Source organism: Rhinolophus hipposideros (genome assembly GCF_964194185.1).
Source record: "Rhinolophus hipposideros genome assembly, chromosome: 22".
NCBI lineage: Eukaryota > Metazoa > Chordata > Mammalia > Chiroptera > Rhinolophidae > Rhinolophus > Rhinolophus hipposideros.
The window spans coordinates 17,961,647-17,977,802 of NC_138068.1; the positions used below are offsets into that span (position 1 = coordinate 17,961,647).

General features: G+C 43.9%; 1 protein-coding gene across 4 annotated transcripts in view; it reads left to right on the top strand.

Moving 5' to 3' along the window:
- Window positions 1-16,156, top strand: part of TTI1 (TELO2 interacting protein 1) — a 43,641-nt gene that overhangs the window by 9,785 nt on the left and 17,700 nt on the right. For 2 of the 4 annotated variants that reach the window (XM_081034523.1, XM_081034524.1), the window contains exons 2-4: window positions 5,318-7,660; window positions 12,686-12,895; window positions 15,788-15,936. In XM_081034523.1, coding sequence (XP_080890649.1) covers window positions 5,359-7,660; window positions 12,686-12,895; window positions 15,788-15,936 — 2,661 coding nt within the window. In that variant the 5' untranslated portion in view covers window positions 5,318-5,358. Of the gene's footprint in view, window positions 1-1,720; window positions 1,859-4,556; window positions 4,684-5,317; window positions 7,661-12,685; window positions 12,896-15,787; window positions 15,937-16,156 lie in introns of those variants that run through there. The other 2 variants (XM_081034522.1, XM_081034525.1) reach the window with 2 other exon arrangements.

The following is a 16,156-nucleotide window of genomic DNA, read 5'->3' on the forward strand; positions in this document are numbered from 1 at the left end:
CCTTTCAGGCTTAGTTGTGGAGGGCGTAGCTCAGCTCCAGGTCCAGTTGCCATTGCTAGTTGCAGGGGGCGCAGCCCACCATCCCTTGCGGGAGTCAAACCGGAAACCTTGTGGTGGAGAGGACGCGCTCCAACCAACTGAGCCATCCGGGAGCTCAGTGGCAGCTCAGCTCAAGGTGCCATGTTCAATCTTAGTTGCAGGGGGCGGTGCCCACCATCCCTTGCGGGACTCGAGGAATCCAACTGGCAACCTGTGGTTGAGAGCCCACTGGCACATGTGGGAATTGAACTGGCAGCTTTTGGAGTTAGGAGCACAGAGCTCCAACCGCCCGAGCCACCGGGCCGGCCCCTAGACTCTTACTTAATACACTTAATTCTTCTTATACCCCCGCTATGAGCCTTTTGTGCATTTTTGTCTTGCATTTTAGTTTTGTATATATACTTAAACTACAAAAGACATGATAATTATTGTTTTGTAATTAATATTTTATATTGACCTGTTGCATTGTTCTTAATTCCCTCCTAAATTTACATGCTTCTGTTTAGGTTCAATTTCTCCCTTTAGTTTTTCCGTTAGTGCAGCCCTGATAGCAATGAGTTCACTCAGTTTTTGTTTGTCTAAAACATCTGTATTTTCAGTTTTTTTTTAAATTTAGTTGACAGGCAATATTATTTTATATTAGTTTCAGGTGTACAGCGTAGTGGTTAGACATTTATATAATTTATGAAATGATTTCCCCCAATATGTCCAATACCCATGTGGCACTATACATAGTTGTTACAATATTATTGACTATATTCCCTGTGCTGTACTTTACATCTCTGTGACTATTTTGTAACTGCCAATGTGTATTTCTTAACCCCTTCACCTTTTTCACCCAGCCTCTCGACCCCCTCCCATCTGGTCACCATCAGTTTGTTCTTTGCATTTATGAGTCTGTTTATGTTGTTTTATTTGTTTGTTTTGTTCTTTAGAGTCCACATATAAGTGACATCATATGGTATTTGTCTTTCTCTGTCTGACTTATTTCACTTAGCATAATGTCTTTCTATGTCCATCCATGTTGTTGCAAATGGTAAAAATTCATTTTCTTTTTTAAGGCTGAGTTTTTACCTTCAGTTTTGTAGCGTGTAAAAGTCAAGGATGGCAGTTATTTTCTTTCAGCACCTTAAAGATGTCATTCTATTGTCTTCTGCATTTTATCATTTCTGTTGAGAAGTTGTCCGTCAATCTTATTGCTCCATTACTTCTAAGACTTTTTATTTTTGGTTTTCAGCAGTTTGACTATGATGTATCTATGTGTATATCTCTTTATACTGTTGACTTGGGGTTTGCTGAACTTCTTGAATCTGAGTTGATCTCTTTCATTCGTTTGGACGTTTCTCAGCCATTTATCCCCCAGCAGCAGCCTTCTCTCAGAAGTCATGTATTTTGAGATCCTTGGAGACTGCAGTTTTGCCCTCCGCTCAGCCCTCCATGACCACATTAAAAGCATTGTGGTCTCTCTTTCCTCAGCGACAGCTCTTGGCCTGGGCCACACTAATCCCGAGGTCCTGTCCAATATCAGCATATGCACCAAGGGGGGAAAAAAAAGGCAGCTACTGATTGCCACCTCCCTCTGAAATTCACCCTTTAGTAGAGTTTTAGTTCATCATGTTGCTTCCACAACTATCCGATGCTCTAAGAAATGATTTTTTGTAATTTATCTGGCCTTTTCTAGTTGCCAGCAAGAGGATTGGCCTGCCACACCCTACTACATCCTACATGGAAGCAGAACCTGTCTAGTTGTTTCTGAGTGCTTGTCAGATGATACGTGCCCTTCTAGGCTGTCGGTATAGGATTGCCCAGTCTAAAGCAGGTAAGACAGACATATACAGAAGAACACAACATGCTAAATGCTATAGTAGCCGTGTGTACAGCGGTAGGACAAAGTAGGCGAATATGAAGTAGCATCGCCTGTTTGGGACATTGCAAGTTTCATAATTTTACATGGTGGCAATTTCAAGTTCAAGGTGTGAAGCAATAGAGATGAGGTTGGTGTAGAGGCCTGCTGATGAAGGCCCTGTAGGCCATTGTAAAAAGGTGTTTGTACTTGAGGCAGGCTTCAGCGATCTGTGGAAGAATTTTAAGCATGGAGGAGAGTGATCAGATTTTTATTTAGAAAGATTACTTACATGTCTGCATGAAATGTGGGTTCACGAAGGACAGGTACACAAGGCAGGGAGCCAGAGAGGAAACTGTTATAGTTGGTTCAACATCAAATAGATGATTATCACCATCAATAGATTGAAAGATGTTGAAAGGGTAGAACTGATGAAACTTAAGGGAATGGTGGAATTAAGAGGGAGGTGAAAGAAAGCAGAGTCTAAGGTTTCTAGCTCAGGTGAGGACTATAAATCACAAAGAGACTATAGGAGAAAGAGGAGATAAGTTCAGTTTGGGACATATTTTGTGTTCCCACTTCATCAGCTCTATTACAGTTTTTGTCATATAATCTGAGAACATAGTTCAGGGCACCCCAGATTTTTCTCTTGAAACTCCTGAGATAAGTAAGTCAGATGCAGAACTCCAAACCATTGCCTTCACCTCAGCTTTAACCAGACTCTCTGATTTTATCTGTTTTATATGTTGGGCTTCCACTCAACCATTTTATTTGAAGAAAGTTTCCCATGCTAAAAAAAAAAAAAAAAAAAAAAAGCTTTCTCAGCAGTGTTTCCTTTTTCATTCATCTTCCCATTTAAGGTCACTTTTGACTGTTGTTTGAACAGAGTCCTTTTTCAGGTATCTTTTAAGGTCTATGCATACCCTCTCTCAATTCTTGCATATTGTTCTTTCACCATGACAGGAGAATATCTTGGCTGTATGTGGGGTTTGGGGGCCACCGTCCTTCATTTGCAATCAGTAGATAGATGTTATTCCACTGTCAGTCTTACTACTCCATTACTTACTACTCCATTGTTGCAAATGAGAAATCCAAAGCCAGTCTTTCTTTCGTAAGTCACTTGTTGTTTCTTCTGGAAAGCATATGATTTCTCTCTTGATCTTTTTACTATACAGGAATTTTATCAGAATGTGACTAGGTGTGTATCCTTCAGTCTTTTCAATCTCCAGATAAATCTTGTTTTGCAGCCCAGGAAAATGTTTCAGTTATTTGTTTTAGCTCCTCCATCTATTCCTTTTTCTCCTTCCAGAATTCCCAGCTATTTACGTGTTGGTTCTCCCATATCTGTCTTCCAGGTCTCCCAATGTCCATCTCTGCGTTTCTGCTCAGAGTTTTAAGATAACTCGACATGATCTTCCAGACTACTAATTGGTCTCAGCGGTTAGCCATCTTCCCCACCCCCCATCATTTGAGCTTTTTTTGATGTGGAAAATTATGCTTTAAAAATTCTAAGAATATCTTGTAATTGAACTTCCTTTCTGGTCTTATTATTTTTAAAATTTTTGTCTGTCTCCTTGGGGTTCTATTAATCTAAGATTCACCACGTCGTGGGTGCTCTGTTTGCTTTTCCTGCCTCTGACTGCTAGGTTCCAGTAAGTGGTTGTCTTCCTTTTCTTCTATTGTTCCAACTACCAGTAACTCAAGCAGGGGATGGCACAGCAGCTTCTGGGTCACCAACGTGTGAACCAGTGCAGATGAGGTGTCAGTAGTCCCCAGCCAAGCTTTCTGGCATTCACATCTGGCATCTTCCTAGCCTGAGATAGGGACAGTTAGAGCTCCTTCCCTCTCCTGGTTTCTTGGGGGGGGTCACAGACACCAGGAGATACTACTCCAAGAAGTCTCACGGAGACCAATTGCCTTTTCTCGCGGGGGTCCATGGAGCTCTGGACCAGACTCTCTCCAGGGTATTGGAGCCTGATTGCTGCTCTGGAGCCCTCTCCTGACCCACGGGGACTATCCAGCACCAGCTCTCTTTCTGGGCTGAGCATGTCTTGCCCACACCCACCAAATAACACTTGCTTGCCAGCCCTAGTCACTGGGGCTCAATAGAGTTCAATGGATTGGGGACAGGGAGAGGCAGCAGAGATACTTTCTTGTCATCCTCTGTTCAGAACCCCCCAGCAAGTAGAGCCAGGGTTGGGGGGGAGGGGGGAGAGAGAGAGAAAGAGAGAGAGAGAGAGAGAGAGAACCAGACTAGATAGTCTCTATCCAATGCCAACAGTTGTGCAACAGTTTTACAGTTGTACACATTTATGGTCTCCAGCTTCAGCTCAGTCCTCTGTACCCCTGGGCCACATTTTCATGTCTTCCCAGCATGCTTTGCTTCCCCAAAGGGATTGAGATTTTTATTTCTCTCTTCAAGCCCTCTGTTTACCCTCCTGTTCACTGCCAGCCCATGACTTTGAATGTCTCCTCATAGAGAAAAGAGACTCTTGTATTACGTTGCTCAACTCGATCGTTTACCCATAAACCTATCTCCTTTCACTATCTGCCTACAGGCCTGCCTGCCTGCCTGCCATCCATCTTTCCATCCTGCTTGAATCTCTCCTCTCCCATGATTTCTGTGGTAATGTGTGCTCCTGGTTTTCACATTTCTCTGGCTACTCTTTTTCAGTTTGTTTTGCTTGCAGTCTCACCCAGCTCTGCTTCTTCTCCCATATTGCTGGCTGCCAGGAGATCTTTTCAGTACATGAAGTTGATCATATCTCCCTCTGCCTAAAACTTCTCTATGACAAGAACAGGTAAAACTAACCTGTAGTGATAGAAGTCAAAATAGTGGCTACTTCTGGGAAATAGGAATTGATTGCAGAAGGGAATCAGGGAGCTTTCCAGGGTGCTGGAAATGTTCTATATCTTATTTTGGGTAGTGGTTACATGGGTCTCTACATACATAAAAATGCACTGAGCTATACATTAAGACTAATGTATTTTACTTTATGTTATGCCTCAAGTTAAAAAAGACAAACCCTTCAGTGGCTCTCCATTACTACCATGGGTTAAAATCCAAACTTCTTAGACTTGCCCACAAATTCTTATTTATTCCTCCCTCAAGTCTTGGCTCAAGCATCTTCCTGTAAAACCCATCCTGGTTTTCCCAGGATTATGACACTTGGTCTTCCGTATTCACATAGGACCGTCAGCATGGGCCTGTCCTAGTTCTTCACAGATGGTGTTGTCGCTGTACATCTGCTTCCCTTGCTAGCCTGGGGGCTCCCTAAGAAGAGGGACCATCTCTTTTCAGTTCCATTGCTCCCCTCGTACCTTATGCAGTGACTGGGACAGAGGCCCCAACTGCATGTCTGTTCAACGAATGCAAGTTCACTCTGTATTTGCACTGCGCTTGACCTTCTTTACTGAAAAGTGTCCTTCCTCCAGCCTGCAGGATGTCTTCTCGGTGAGAGGAAGGCTTTTGCACTATGGCCGTTTTTGATACTCCTGAGGAGGCCTTTGGCGTCTTACGTCCCATCTGCGTTCAGCTCACAAAGACCCAGACCGTGGAGAATGTGGAGCAGCTGCAGGTACAGTTACAAGCCGTGAGTGACTCTGCCCTTCAGCAACTTCAGCAGTACATCCTCTTCCCTTTGCGATTTGCCCTAAAGACCCCTGGTCCCAAAAGAGAGCGCTTGATCCAGAGCGTGGTGGAATGCCTCACGTTTGTCCTCTCCTCAACATGTGTGAAGGAACAGGAACTTCTCCGGGAACTCTTTTCAGAACTCTCTGCTTGTCTGTATTCGCCCAACTCCCAAAAACCTGCCACTGTGTCAGAGGAGTTGAAATTGGCCGTGATCCAGGGACTCAGCACATTAATGCACTCGGCGTATGGGGACATTGTGGTGACTTTTTATGAGCCCGCCATGCTGCCTCGTTTAGGATTTGCAGTGTCTTTACTGTTAGGCCTAGCAGAACAGGAGAAATCAAAGCAAATTAAAATTGCTGCCTTAAAATGTTTACAGGTTCTTCTCCTTCAGTGTGAGTGTGACGACCATCCAAGGTCCTTGGATGAGCTTGAGCAAAAGCAGCTCGGGGACTTGTTTGCTGCTTTTTTACCTGGAATCTCCACTGCACTGACCAGGGTTATCACGGGCGATTTTAAACAAGGGCACACCATTGTCGTATATTCCCTAAAGGTCTTTTACAGGACTGTGGGCTTCATCATGGCTGATGAACAGCTCAGAAGAATCTCCGCGGTCCAAGAAAAGCCTGCCGTGGAGCACCAAGTAGCAAAGCTGATGGTTCACAGGGAAGCCGATTGGGTAAAAAATACTGGCGACAAGTTGACTATCCTTCTTAAAAAGATCATTGAGGGTGTTTCAGTTCACCCACACTGGAAGGTGAGGCTGGAGCTGGTAGAACTTGTGGAGGCCCTTCTTTTGAAATGCACTCAGTCACTGGTCGAATCGGCTGGCCCCCTTCTGAAGGCTTTGGTGGGCCTACTAAATGATGAGAGTCCTGAAGTCCAAGCCCGGTGCCATAAAGTGCTGAGACATTTTGCAGATCAGAAAGTAGTGGTGGGCAACAGAGCCTTTGCTGACATCTTGGCAGAACACCTGCATTCCCTTGCCACCTCTCTTCCCCGCCTAATGAACTCCCAAGACGATCAGGGCAAGTTCTCTACTCTCTCCTTGTTACTCGGGTATCTGAAACTCTTGGGCCCCAAAGTGAACTTTGTCCTCAACTCGGTGGCCCATCTCCAGCGCCTCTCCAAAGCGCTTATCCAAGTTCTAGAGTTAGACGTGGCTGACATCAAAATCGTTGAAGAGCGGCGTTGGAACTCGGATCATCTGAGTACTTCCCCGAAGACCTCCGCCTCACGGCCATGGAGTCAGATCCAGAGAAGATATTTCCGCTTCTTCACTGATGAGAGGGTATTCCTGCTCCTGCGCCAGGTCTGTCAGCTTCTTGGTTTTTATGGGAACCTCTATTTGCTTGTGGATCACTTTCTGGAACTGTACCACGAATCCGTGGTTTACCGGAAGCAAGCTGCCATGGTCCTTAATGAACTGGTGGTAGGAGCTGCTGGCTTGGAGGTGGAGAATCTTCACGAAAAGCATATTAAAACAAGCCCAGAGGAACTGAGCGAGATTGTGGCATCTATACTTGAGGAATACACGAGCCAAGAACACTGGCATTTGGTCACATGTGTCGAAGCTGAAGAAATGGGGGAGGAGCTAACAACGCAGCAGTCAGGCCTCCAGGCTGTCACATCTGGTTCGTCCACCTGCCAAGTGACATCTTTTCCAGCCCTCTCTACGCCAAGTCCCACTATTTGCTCCATGAACAGCAACATCTGGCAAATATGCATCCAGTTGGAAGGGATTGGCCACTTTGCACATGCACTGGGAGCAGACTTTCGTTTGCTCTTGACGTCAGCCCTCTATCCAGTACTGGAGAAGGCTGGGGACCAAACCCTGCTCATTAGCCAGGCAGCTACCAGCGCCATGATGGACATTTGCCTTGCCTGTGGCTATGATTCCCTGCAGCACCTGATCAACCAGAATTCAGACTATTTGGTGAACGGGATCTCTTTAAATCTGCGTCATCTGTCTGTGCACCCCCATACCCCAAAAGTGTTGGAAGTCATGCTGCGGAACTCAGATGCTAGTCTGCTTCCTTTGGTGGCAGATGTGGTTCAAGATGTCTTGACCACCCTGGACCAATTTTATGATAAGAGAGCTACTTCCTTTATCGGTGTTCTGCACGCCCTGCTGGCAGCATTAGGTACATTGAGAGTCCTTTTTAATGCTAAGTTGGGGGAAGGACTGGTATCCTTGTTTGCCTAACCTGATTTTTACTTTGTTTGTGCTACGTTTATGCTACGAAGGACATTATTTGAATATTGTTTGAATTTGAATATTATTTGAATTTGTCCAGTCCCATGGTGGGGTTCCATTGCCTTTTTATGTGTGTGTGGGGGGGAGGGGTGTGCACATGCGCACGCACAAAAAAATGTACACACATTTTAAGAGATGCTATCTATGCTCAAGCAGTAGTTCACCGTAATCAGAAGTGTCTAGATGCTGATGGTAACCACTTTGAGCACCTCTTGTAACTGCAGAAGTCAAACGTGACTTGTATTCATCTTTTGTTATTGGTATATGTTCAATATCACAATTTTAATACAGTTTTTTTCCTTTCTTAAAATGTGTATACATCTTTTTGGCACCCTTTTTGTGTGTGTGTGTGTGTGTGTGTGTGTGTGTGTGTGTGTGTAAATGTGTATATAGGTATACCGGGGGTGCCAAAAAAATGTACACATTTTAAGAGATGTTATCTATGTATTACTTTTCGAAGTTGAATTGAATTACGGTGGCAATTTGTAGTATGACGTTCACGCAAAAGATGGCATTAATCAAATGAACGCTAGTGTCATTCATTGTATTACAATTTTAATACAGGCTTTTTTTCTTTTCTTAAAATGCGTACACATTTTTTGGCACCCTCTGTGTGTGTGTGTGTGTGTGTGTGTGTGTGTGTGATGTACACACATGCACATTTATACTTTTAATAATCTCTGCCGTCTATTGAGTTTCTGCTCTGTGCCACGGACATAAATCTTGCAGACTAAATATAAATATTTTTGTTTTACAGATAAGAAGAGCTAAGGCTCAGTGAGATCCTACTTAGCCAGGGTCACACAATTAATAAGGAGTAAAGTCAGGATTTATGATTTTGTTCTTTTCAATATACCAAACTGCTCCTGACGATGCTTAAGAATTAGCAATATCCATGCTCATGGAGAACACGAATAGCATGAATTATTCAGTCCACAGATAATCCCATCCAGTGCTGCCCAATAGAACTTTCTGTGCTGATGGACATGTTCTGTATCTCTTCTGCCCAATATAGTAGCCACTAGCTACATGTGGCCAGTGCAGCTGAGGAACTGAATTTTTAATATGAATTTAAATAATCACGTGTGGCTAGCGACTGCCATATCAGACAGAGCATGTCTGGAAACTTTTAACTCTTTAACTGTGTAAGGCGGTTTGAGTTTCTCTCCTTCGCTTTGATCCTGTTGGGTATCTATTGGAGATGTTAGCCACCATTAAAATGGCAAAGTTTTAGACTGTGAGAAAAAGAATCCCTCAGCTGGATAGTCAGTCTTTGAATTAAAAAAATAATGAGCTGTACACCTGAGTCCCTTTTATCCAAAGAGCATAGCTCCGGTACGCATTTCAGTACCGCTAACAGCCTCTAAAGTTCATGGGAAGGTTGCTGCCCTCATTTTTTCAGCTGAGAAAGCCAAGACCATGTGAGAAAATTTCTTTCGAAAGGTGACTGGAACTGGGACAGTCCTTTGGCCTGTAGCTGCTGCTGTCTGCAATTTCATTCATTCATTTATGAACATTCACATGCAGTGTGACAGGACAACGAAACGCATGGAGCTTTCCTGCTGCTTCAAGAGAGGTCCTAAACTTGTAAACCAATCGTTAAGCTCATTTCAGGTTCTAATGAGCATTATGAAGAAAATAGACAACTTGATGCAAGAGACTCACGTGGGCCAGACTACTTTGAGTAGAGATATGCTCTGTGGATCAAAGTAAGTAGTCCAGGAGGCCCTCTCTGAGGAAGCGACCATGGAACTGAGACCTGAAGGCTGAGAGGGGCCAATACAGAGCTGTCACATCCTCTGTGTATTTTTAAGAATATTCAGACAAAGGGAACAGCAGCTGCAAAGGCCTGGAAAGAAGAAAGGGCTTGTGGTCTTTGGAGAATGGAGAGAGGGTGTTGTGGAGAGATTGAGTACAAGGTGAAACTAGAAAGGTGGGCAAGGACAAATCCTGTAGACCAAGGGAAGAAGTTTAGGTTTTATTTTGCAACCACACAGAAGCCTGGACTAGTCACTGGGACGTCAGCAGTGACCAAGAAGAACCTGGCCTCTGCCTCAGGGACCACTACTAAGACTGGCTTCCATGGTCCAAATACACTTAGACTTCTGCCTTTAGTGCTTTGGGGAACTAGACTGCATGTGAATTTGAGATTTTAAAAATATATTATGAGGGCGTCCGGATGGCTCAGTGGGTTAGAGCGCGAGCTCTCAACAACAAGGTTGCCGGTTTAATTCCCACATGGGATGATGGGCTGTGTCCCCTGCAACATTGAAAACGGCGACTGAACTTGGAGCTGAGCTGCACCCCCCACAACTAGATTGAAGGACAACGACTTAGAGCTGATGGGCCCTGGAGAAACACACTGTCCCCCAATATTCCCCAATTAAAAAAAAAAAGGAAAGCAATTGAAAAAATTAAAAAAAAAAAATATATATATATATATAGGCCTATTAAATGTATCCTCTCAGGAGATACCGCAATTTGGGCCTTGAAAATGGAATTGCCTTGGATTGCTGATGACTTTGGTCATCTTTCAAGGAGAAAGCCTGTATAGCACTTTTTTAAAAAATGGAAGTGGAAGAGGAGGAGGAGTGGTCTCCATTGCAGAGAGGAAAATGAGGGCGGGTAAGATTGACATGAGAGCATCCTAGGAAAAGAAGCAAAATTGGGGATAGCTTTTCTGAAAGTTTTGAGACAACCCAGAATCCACTTATATCCTGAACGGTAAGCGGTACCAAGGTGGAGTTGATCAGTCACATACCAGTCCCTGTAGCTGCCCATTTCTGGTTTGTCATCGAACTGTCTAACTGATGCTCACTGTTTTAAGGTGGGAGTGGAAGTGTGGTCTCAGGGAACTTCCAAAAAAAAAAAAAGTTCTTAAAAGACCCCAGTACGTGTTTTAGGAAAGTGAGTTGCCATAAACATAGGGCTTCATGTGCATTGACCAAAAAGCGTTGGTAGCACGGTGAGGACGACAGCCGTCCGTTAAATTACTCCTAGCCACCAACCACGGGTTGGCTGATCACCCATCCCAACAAAACAATAAGGGAGTTTCCAAAGGCCAGCACGTGGAGGGTGTGCCCCCCATCTGCCATGCAGGGCTGTCACGCTGTTTGAATGGCTGCGTACGTAGTCTTCTGCTGTGTAGCTGCACCCATTTTTATTGAAGTACTCCTTTCTTAATGGACATTTCAGTTGTTTTCAGTCCTTTTGCCACCACAAAGAAATGCTGCAGTCACTATCTTTGTAGGTCGTTTTAAACATGTCTGCGTCTATCAGTAGGGTCAATTCCTGAGACAAATGCTGGCTTAGAGGGTATTACAGTTAAATTTTTGATAGAATGAAGTTGCTCTCCAAAGAGCTCACACCAATGTAAACTGCCCATCAGCAGTGTGCCTCTTTGGCGACGCCCTCACCCGCTCTTCGTATTACCCACCTTTTGGATCTTTGTTAATCTAATAGAGAACAATAGCACCTTGTCATAGTTTAATCTGCACTAGAGCAAGGTTGAGCTTCATTGCATGTGCTTAAAAGCCGTTTGTGAACAAAGACTTTTTAATGCCTGGCACTAGCCTTATGTCTAGAAAACAATCTTCGTAGCCTGTCTACTTTTAGCAGCGCAAGTGCTGGATGTTGACTTTAACTCTTTGGGAGTGCAATACGGGCCTGATTTATGTCTGGGAATGAGGCACTGAAGAAATGTCATCACTGCCCCCTACATGTAGGAACCCCCAGGTCCTGGATCAAAGGCTCTGGTCTCCAGCATTATCTCTGCTGCTCCCAGTTGCCTGACCCAGCATCTTCCAACTGTTGCTCCAGCTCTGTGCAGATGCTTCTAGATGGAAAGATTAGCAGGTGCTAAAGGTTATCAGGCACTTTTTCCCTGCTGTCTGCAAAAAGAGGGTGAAAATTCAGGCTGAGGGGTTTTCTTACTGTTCTTTCATTTTTTAAGTGCTAAGAGCTTTTTTTAAATGAAGTCTTAGTAGGACCCCAATATACAAAAATAGTTGAAATGAGAGCTGTTCTGGTTAAATAAGTGGTAGGAACCCTGAACCCATCCCCTTTAGCCTGCTGTCTCAGCGTCTCTGTTGTGATTGTAAGACAGTTCTGCAGAGCTGGGGCTCCTCAAGGTCCAGTTTGAAAACCACTGGTTCAGTGAGCTTTAAGGCTTCTTCTGTGGTGACACATCGGGGTATTGGGGCATCACTGCAGAAGGAAAAGCTTTGGAGAAAATGCCCGTCTTCTGAAGCATTTTATGTCAATACATGTGTGAGACAGTGTCCATTCTCAAGGCTCCAGAGAGCCTGTCTTCTGCTAATGAGTCGTAGATCCTGTACTGAGAATTTTGTCACCTGTGTGTGTGCTCCAGTCCAGCGCATTCATTCTTTCAGCATATATTTTGAGTACCCACTCTGTGCTGGGCATATTGGATCCATGGGGCATAGAGTCTATGGGAGATTCAGACACTAAACAGCACACACACGCAAAATATCGTTACACAGTGTGATGGGTTGATAGGAAAGGAGAGACCACGCTGCCATAGAAGACAGCATGTAAGGGACCTAAGTCAGATTGGGGAGTCGGGATGGCTTTACTGGGCAAGTTATATTTGTGTTGGAATTTGCCATATGTGACATGGGCGGGGCAGGGGTGGTGGGGGGAGCATTCCAGATACTGAGAACAGCGTATGCAAAAGTTCTAAGGCAGGAAAACATCTGGTGTATTGGAGGACTGGAAGATGGTCAGTTAACAGGTGCCTGGGAGTGGGTAGGAGATGAGGTTGGAGAGAGGGGTAGGGACGACTGGCTCATGCAGGGGCCATGCAGGCCGCGGCAAAGAGCTTATTCTACTTATAACGTATTAGTACCCATTGTCATTGCCCAAGGTGATCATTGCACCACTTTATTTGCAGCCCAGTGGTTCCCAGACACAGGTGATCTCGGGCAACCCCAAGCACAAAGTGTCGGGGAGAAGGGAAGTCATTTGAGCCCAAGACCAGCAGCTCTTGAGAAAGGCCTTGAGAAATCCACCACAGCAGAAGACATTGAACAGTTTTTGCTGAACTACCTCAAAGAGAAGGATGTGGCAGATGGGAATGTCTCAGATTTCGATAATGAGGAAGGTAACTATTGTTTTGGCTTAGCCGGTTTTTTGTTTGTCTGTTTGTTTTTGAAGCAGATTATTGTAAAAACAATATATTGATGACCCATCATTATAGAAAGGTTGGAAATAAGAAAAGTCACTCATAACCCTACCATGCTAATGTAGGCATTTTCACTTTTTGTGATCCCATTCTTTTTTTGTTACACACCCATTCTTAATGTGGTTGCAGCCTCCGTTTAAATGCATTATGCCCTTTTTGCATTTAGTTATATAATAAGGATCTCTCCTTGTTGCTATAGCATTTTCATAATTAATGTTTTAATAGCTGCTACTAAGTATCCATTCCCCCGGGGGAAGTTTAGGTTGCTTCTAGCTTTTCACTCTAATAAACAGTGCTGCAGTGGATGATTCTGTGCACGTGACCTTTTCTTCCTTTTTGCTTATTTCTTTATAAATCCCAGAAGTGGGATTTGTGGGTCAAGGGTATGAACATTATTTTATGCTTGCCAAATTGCCTTCCAGAAGGGCTTCCCTTCAGCAGTATAGGACTTATACTGGTTTCGCCACAACCTTGCCTATTTGGCTATTACCAGTTTTACTTCTTGCTAAATTTAAATAGTTCTTGATATTCTACTTTGTGTTTCTCTGATTAGTGGAAAGGCTGAACATTTTTCTGTGTGCTTCTTTCCTAACAATTGTTTTCTTCTTAATGCCCGTTGTCTATTTAAATGCTTTGTCCATTTATTTATTGGTGGGAGGAGATTTCAGTGTGTTTTCTTATCAATTTATATGATAAAGGAGAAGGGAGTGCAGGCTAGCTGAAGCTCTGGCCTGTTGTTTTATTCACAAGCTCAATCTGGAGCTTCAGGTCACAAAAGGATTAATAAATTATTAGAATCTCCTCTGCAAATATATAATGCCAAGTTATAATGAGCTTGGTGGTCTCAGAACTCTCCTAAATCGAACTGAGTCCCAAATTAGTTTGTTAGGTTGGAATCGAACAGATTTCTTTTTCTTTTTCTTTTCTTTTTTTTTTTTTTTTGGCAGTTTGTGCTCAGACGCTGATAAACTGAAGCCAACACTTCCAGGGTAACAGGAAATACTAGCTCCATGCAACTAACAACAGACAGCAAATTCTTTCTAAATAGCAGGGAAGCAGGGCCCAAATAATAATTTATGCAAAGTTAAGTCATTGCTCTCCCCAAGGACAGAGTTTTCTGATCAGCTTTTTCTTCTCAGGTTTGTTTCTTGAGCCAACCCAATCCTTCTTTTCTTGAACTGTAGCCCTAGCGCAAACCTGGAAACCCTGAAGAAGGGGAGGCATCTGTATCCCTCATAATCTGGATTTGCCATTCTTGTTTGAAATTGTAGCATTGTCAGTGAATCCATTCTTTTCATGATTAGGATCTTCTGGTTGTAGTTGATGTCCACTAGGAGCCGACTCAATGAATCAAACCTTTCTTCCACTAACAGAAAAATCCACATCCCTCAAATAACGTCCCACAGTAGGTGAATTCCAAACAACAGAGCCTCCTCTGGGAAGAAAAGCACAGCCTTATCATTCTTATAATTATCATCCATCATGAACATGCCACATGCTTGGCATTATAAAGAATGTTTGGCTTGATGTTGGTTTGACATCGTTTTTTTTTTTGTTTTAACCACAGTGAAAGGAAAGTACCTTGTATATCTGAGGTCTCTTTCTCCAAGAAATCCAAGCATTGTGCAAATGCATTTTCATTTATCTTTTTAGCATCTGTTAGAGACAGGTGTGGCCTCTAACTATAAGATTCTGTTTTTCCAGCAGAGGAGACTGAAATGGGAAAAAGTTAAGGAGCAGCATTTAGCTTCATGGAAACAAGCACAGCTGGTAATGGGAGCGAGGCGGGGAGGCTGGAGACGAGGAGTAGACAGGAAACATTTTCAGGATAGGGATTTTGGCCTGGGTTTCGTGAAACTCTCAGGTCTTTTTGTTGTTTTAATTGACAAACTTATACCTTTCTCATGCAACACAGCACTCTGTAGGCAGTGAAAGAATGAGAATAGCTGGTGACATTCATTCTCCACAAGCAGATAAGGTATACAAGCTTTATCCCTTTTTTTCAGATGAGGAAATGTGGGATGAGAGGAGTTGCTAATAGATTGTGGAGGCAAGACCTGCACCCACCTCCTCCAGTCAGACCCTATCCATTTGTATTGTACCAGGCTGCCCTCATGTTATCTCCCATACAAAGATAAGTAAGCCTTGATCTTGCCCATCAGAAGATCTGAAAGGCTGGTGGAGAAGACAGACACGTACCCCCTTTAGTCAAAGGATGAACCAACAGGAAAGAGAATAAAGGGCCAAAGGCCAGCCAGGGAACTGCTCAACCTCAGGGCTCCATATTAGAACCTTGCCATCTTACGTTTTTATTTGAACTATTTATTACTGGAAATTTAGAAAAGACCAAAGGTACAGGAAAAAGTAATCATCTGTTATCTCATGACCTCGTCTCTGTTAATACTTTGTTGTACTTTCATCTTTATATAAAAGTGTATACAATAGTGCTCCCACGGTGTGCACAGTTTTGTATCCTGCTTTTCTCTTCTTAACACTATTATTTCATAAGCATTTTCCCTTGTCATTAAAGCCCTTGGTAAACACCAATTTTAGGAGCCCTCATAGCTGTACCAAGGTTTATAAACCATTCCTCCTTAGTGGACCTGGAGGGTTTTCCCCCAGTTTTTAGCTGTTACAGTTAATGCTTTGAATATCTTGACTCGCATCTTGACCCAAAGTTTACGTGGTTTCCTTAGGATCCTTCCTAGACATTTTCCCTCATAAGTCTCGTTCCGGATCTGAGGTGGGGAGATCAAGTCGAAGTGGGACATCTCTCATAAAATACTGTCCCCGGTTCTACTCTCTTTCCAGAGGAGCAGTCAGACCCTCCCACAGTGGACGAGAATGACACCGTCCCCGATGTGGAGCCGCCACGGCCATTGCAGATCCAAATAGCCGCAGACGTGATGGAGCGCTGCATCCACTTGTTGTCAGACAAAAATCTGAAAATCCGCCTGAAGGTCAGTGTGTGGCCCTTTCCCTGCACCCACAGAGCGGCGGGACCACGGCTCGGTCTGGTTGGCAGTGACTATACAGAGGAGCAAGTAGCTGCCCTTATCTCCTGGTCCACGTGGTGGCCTGGAAAAGCTACCAGGAGGCATTTCTCTGTGGGGTGACAGGCTTATGGCTTTGTGCATCAGCTGCCAGGCCAAAAGGAGCGGAGTCCCCTGTGTGGAATTA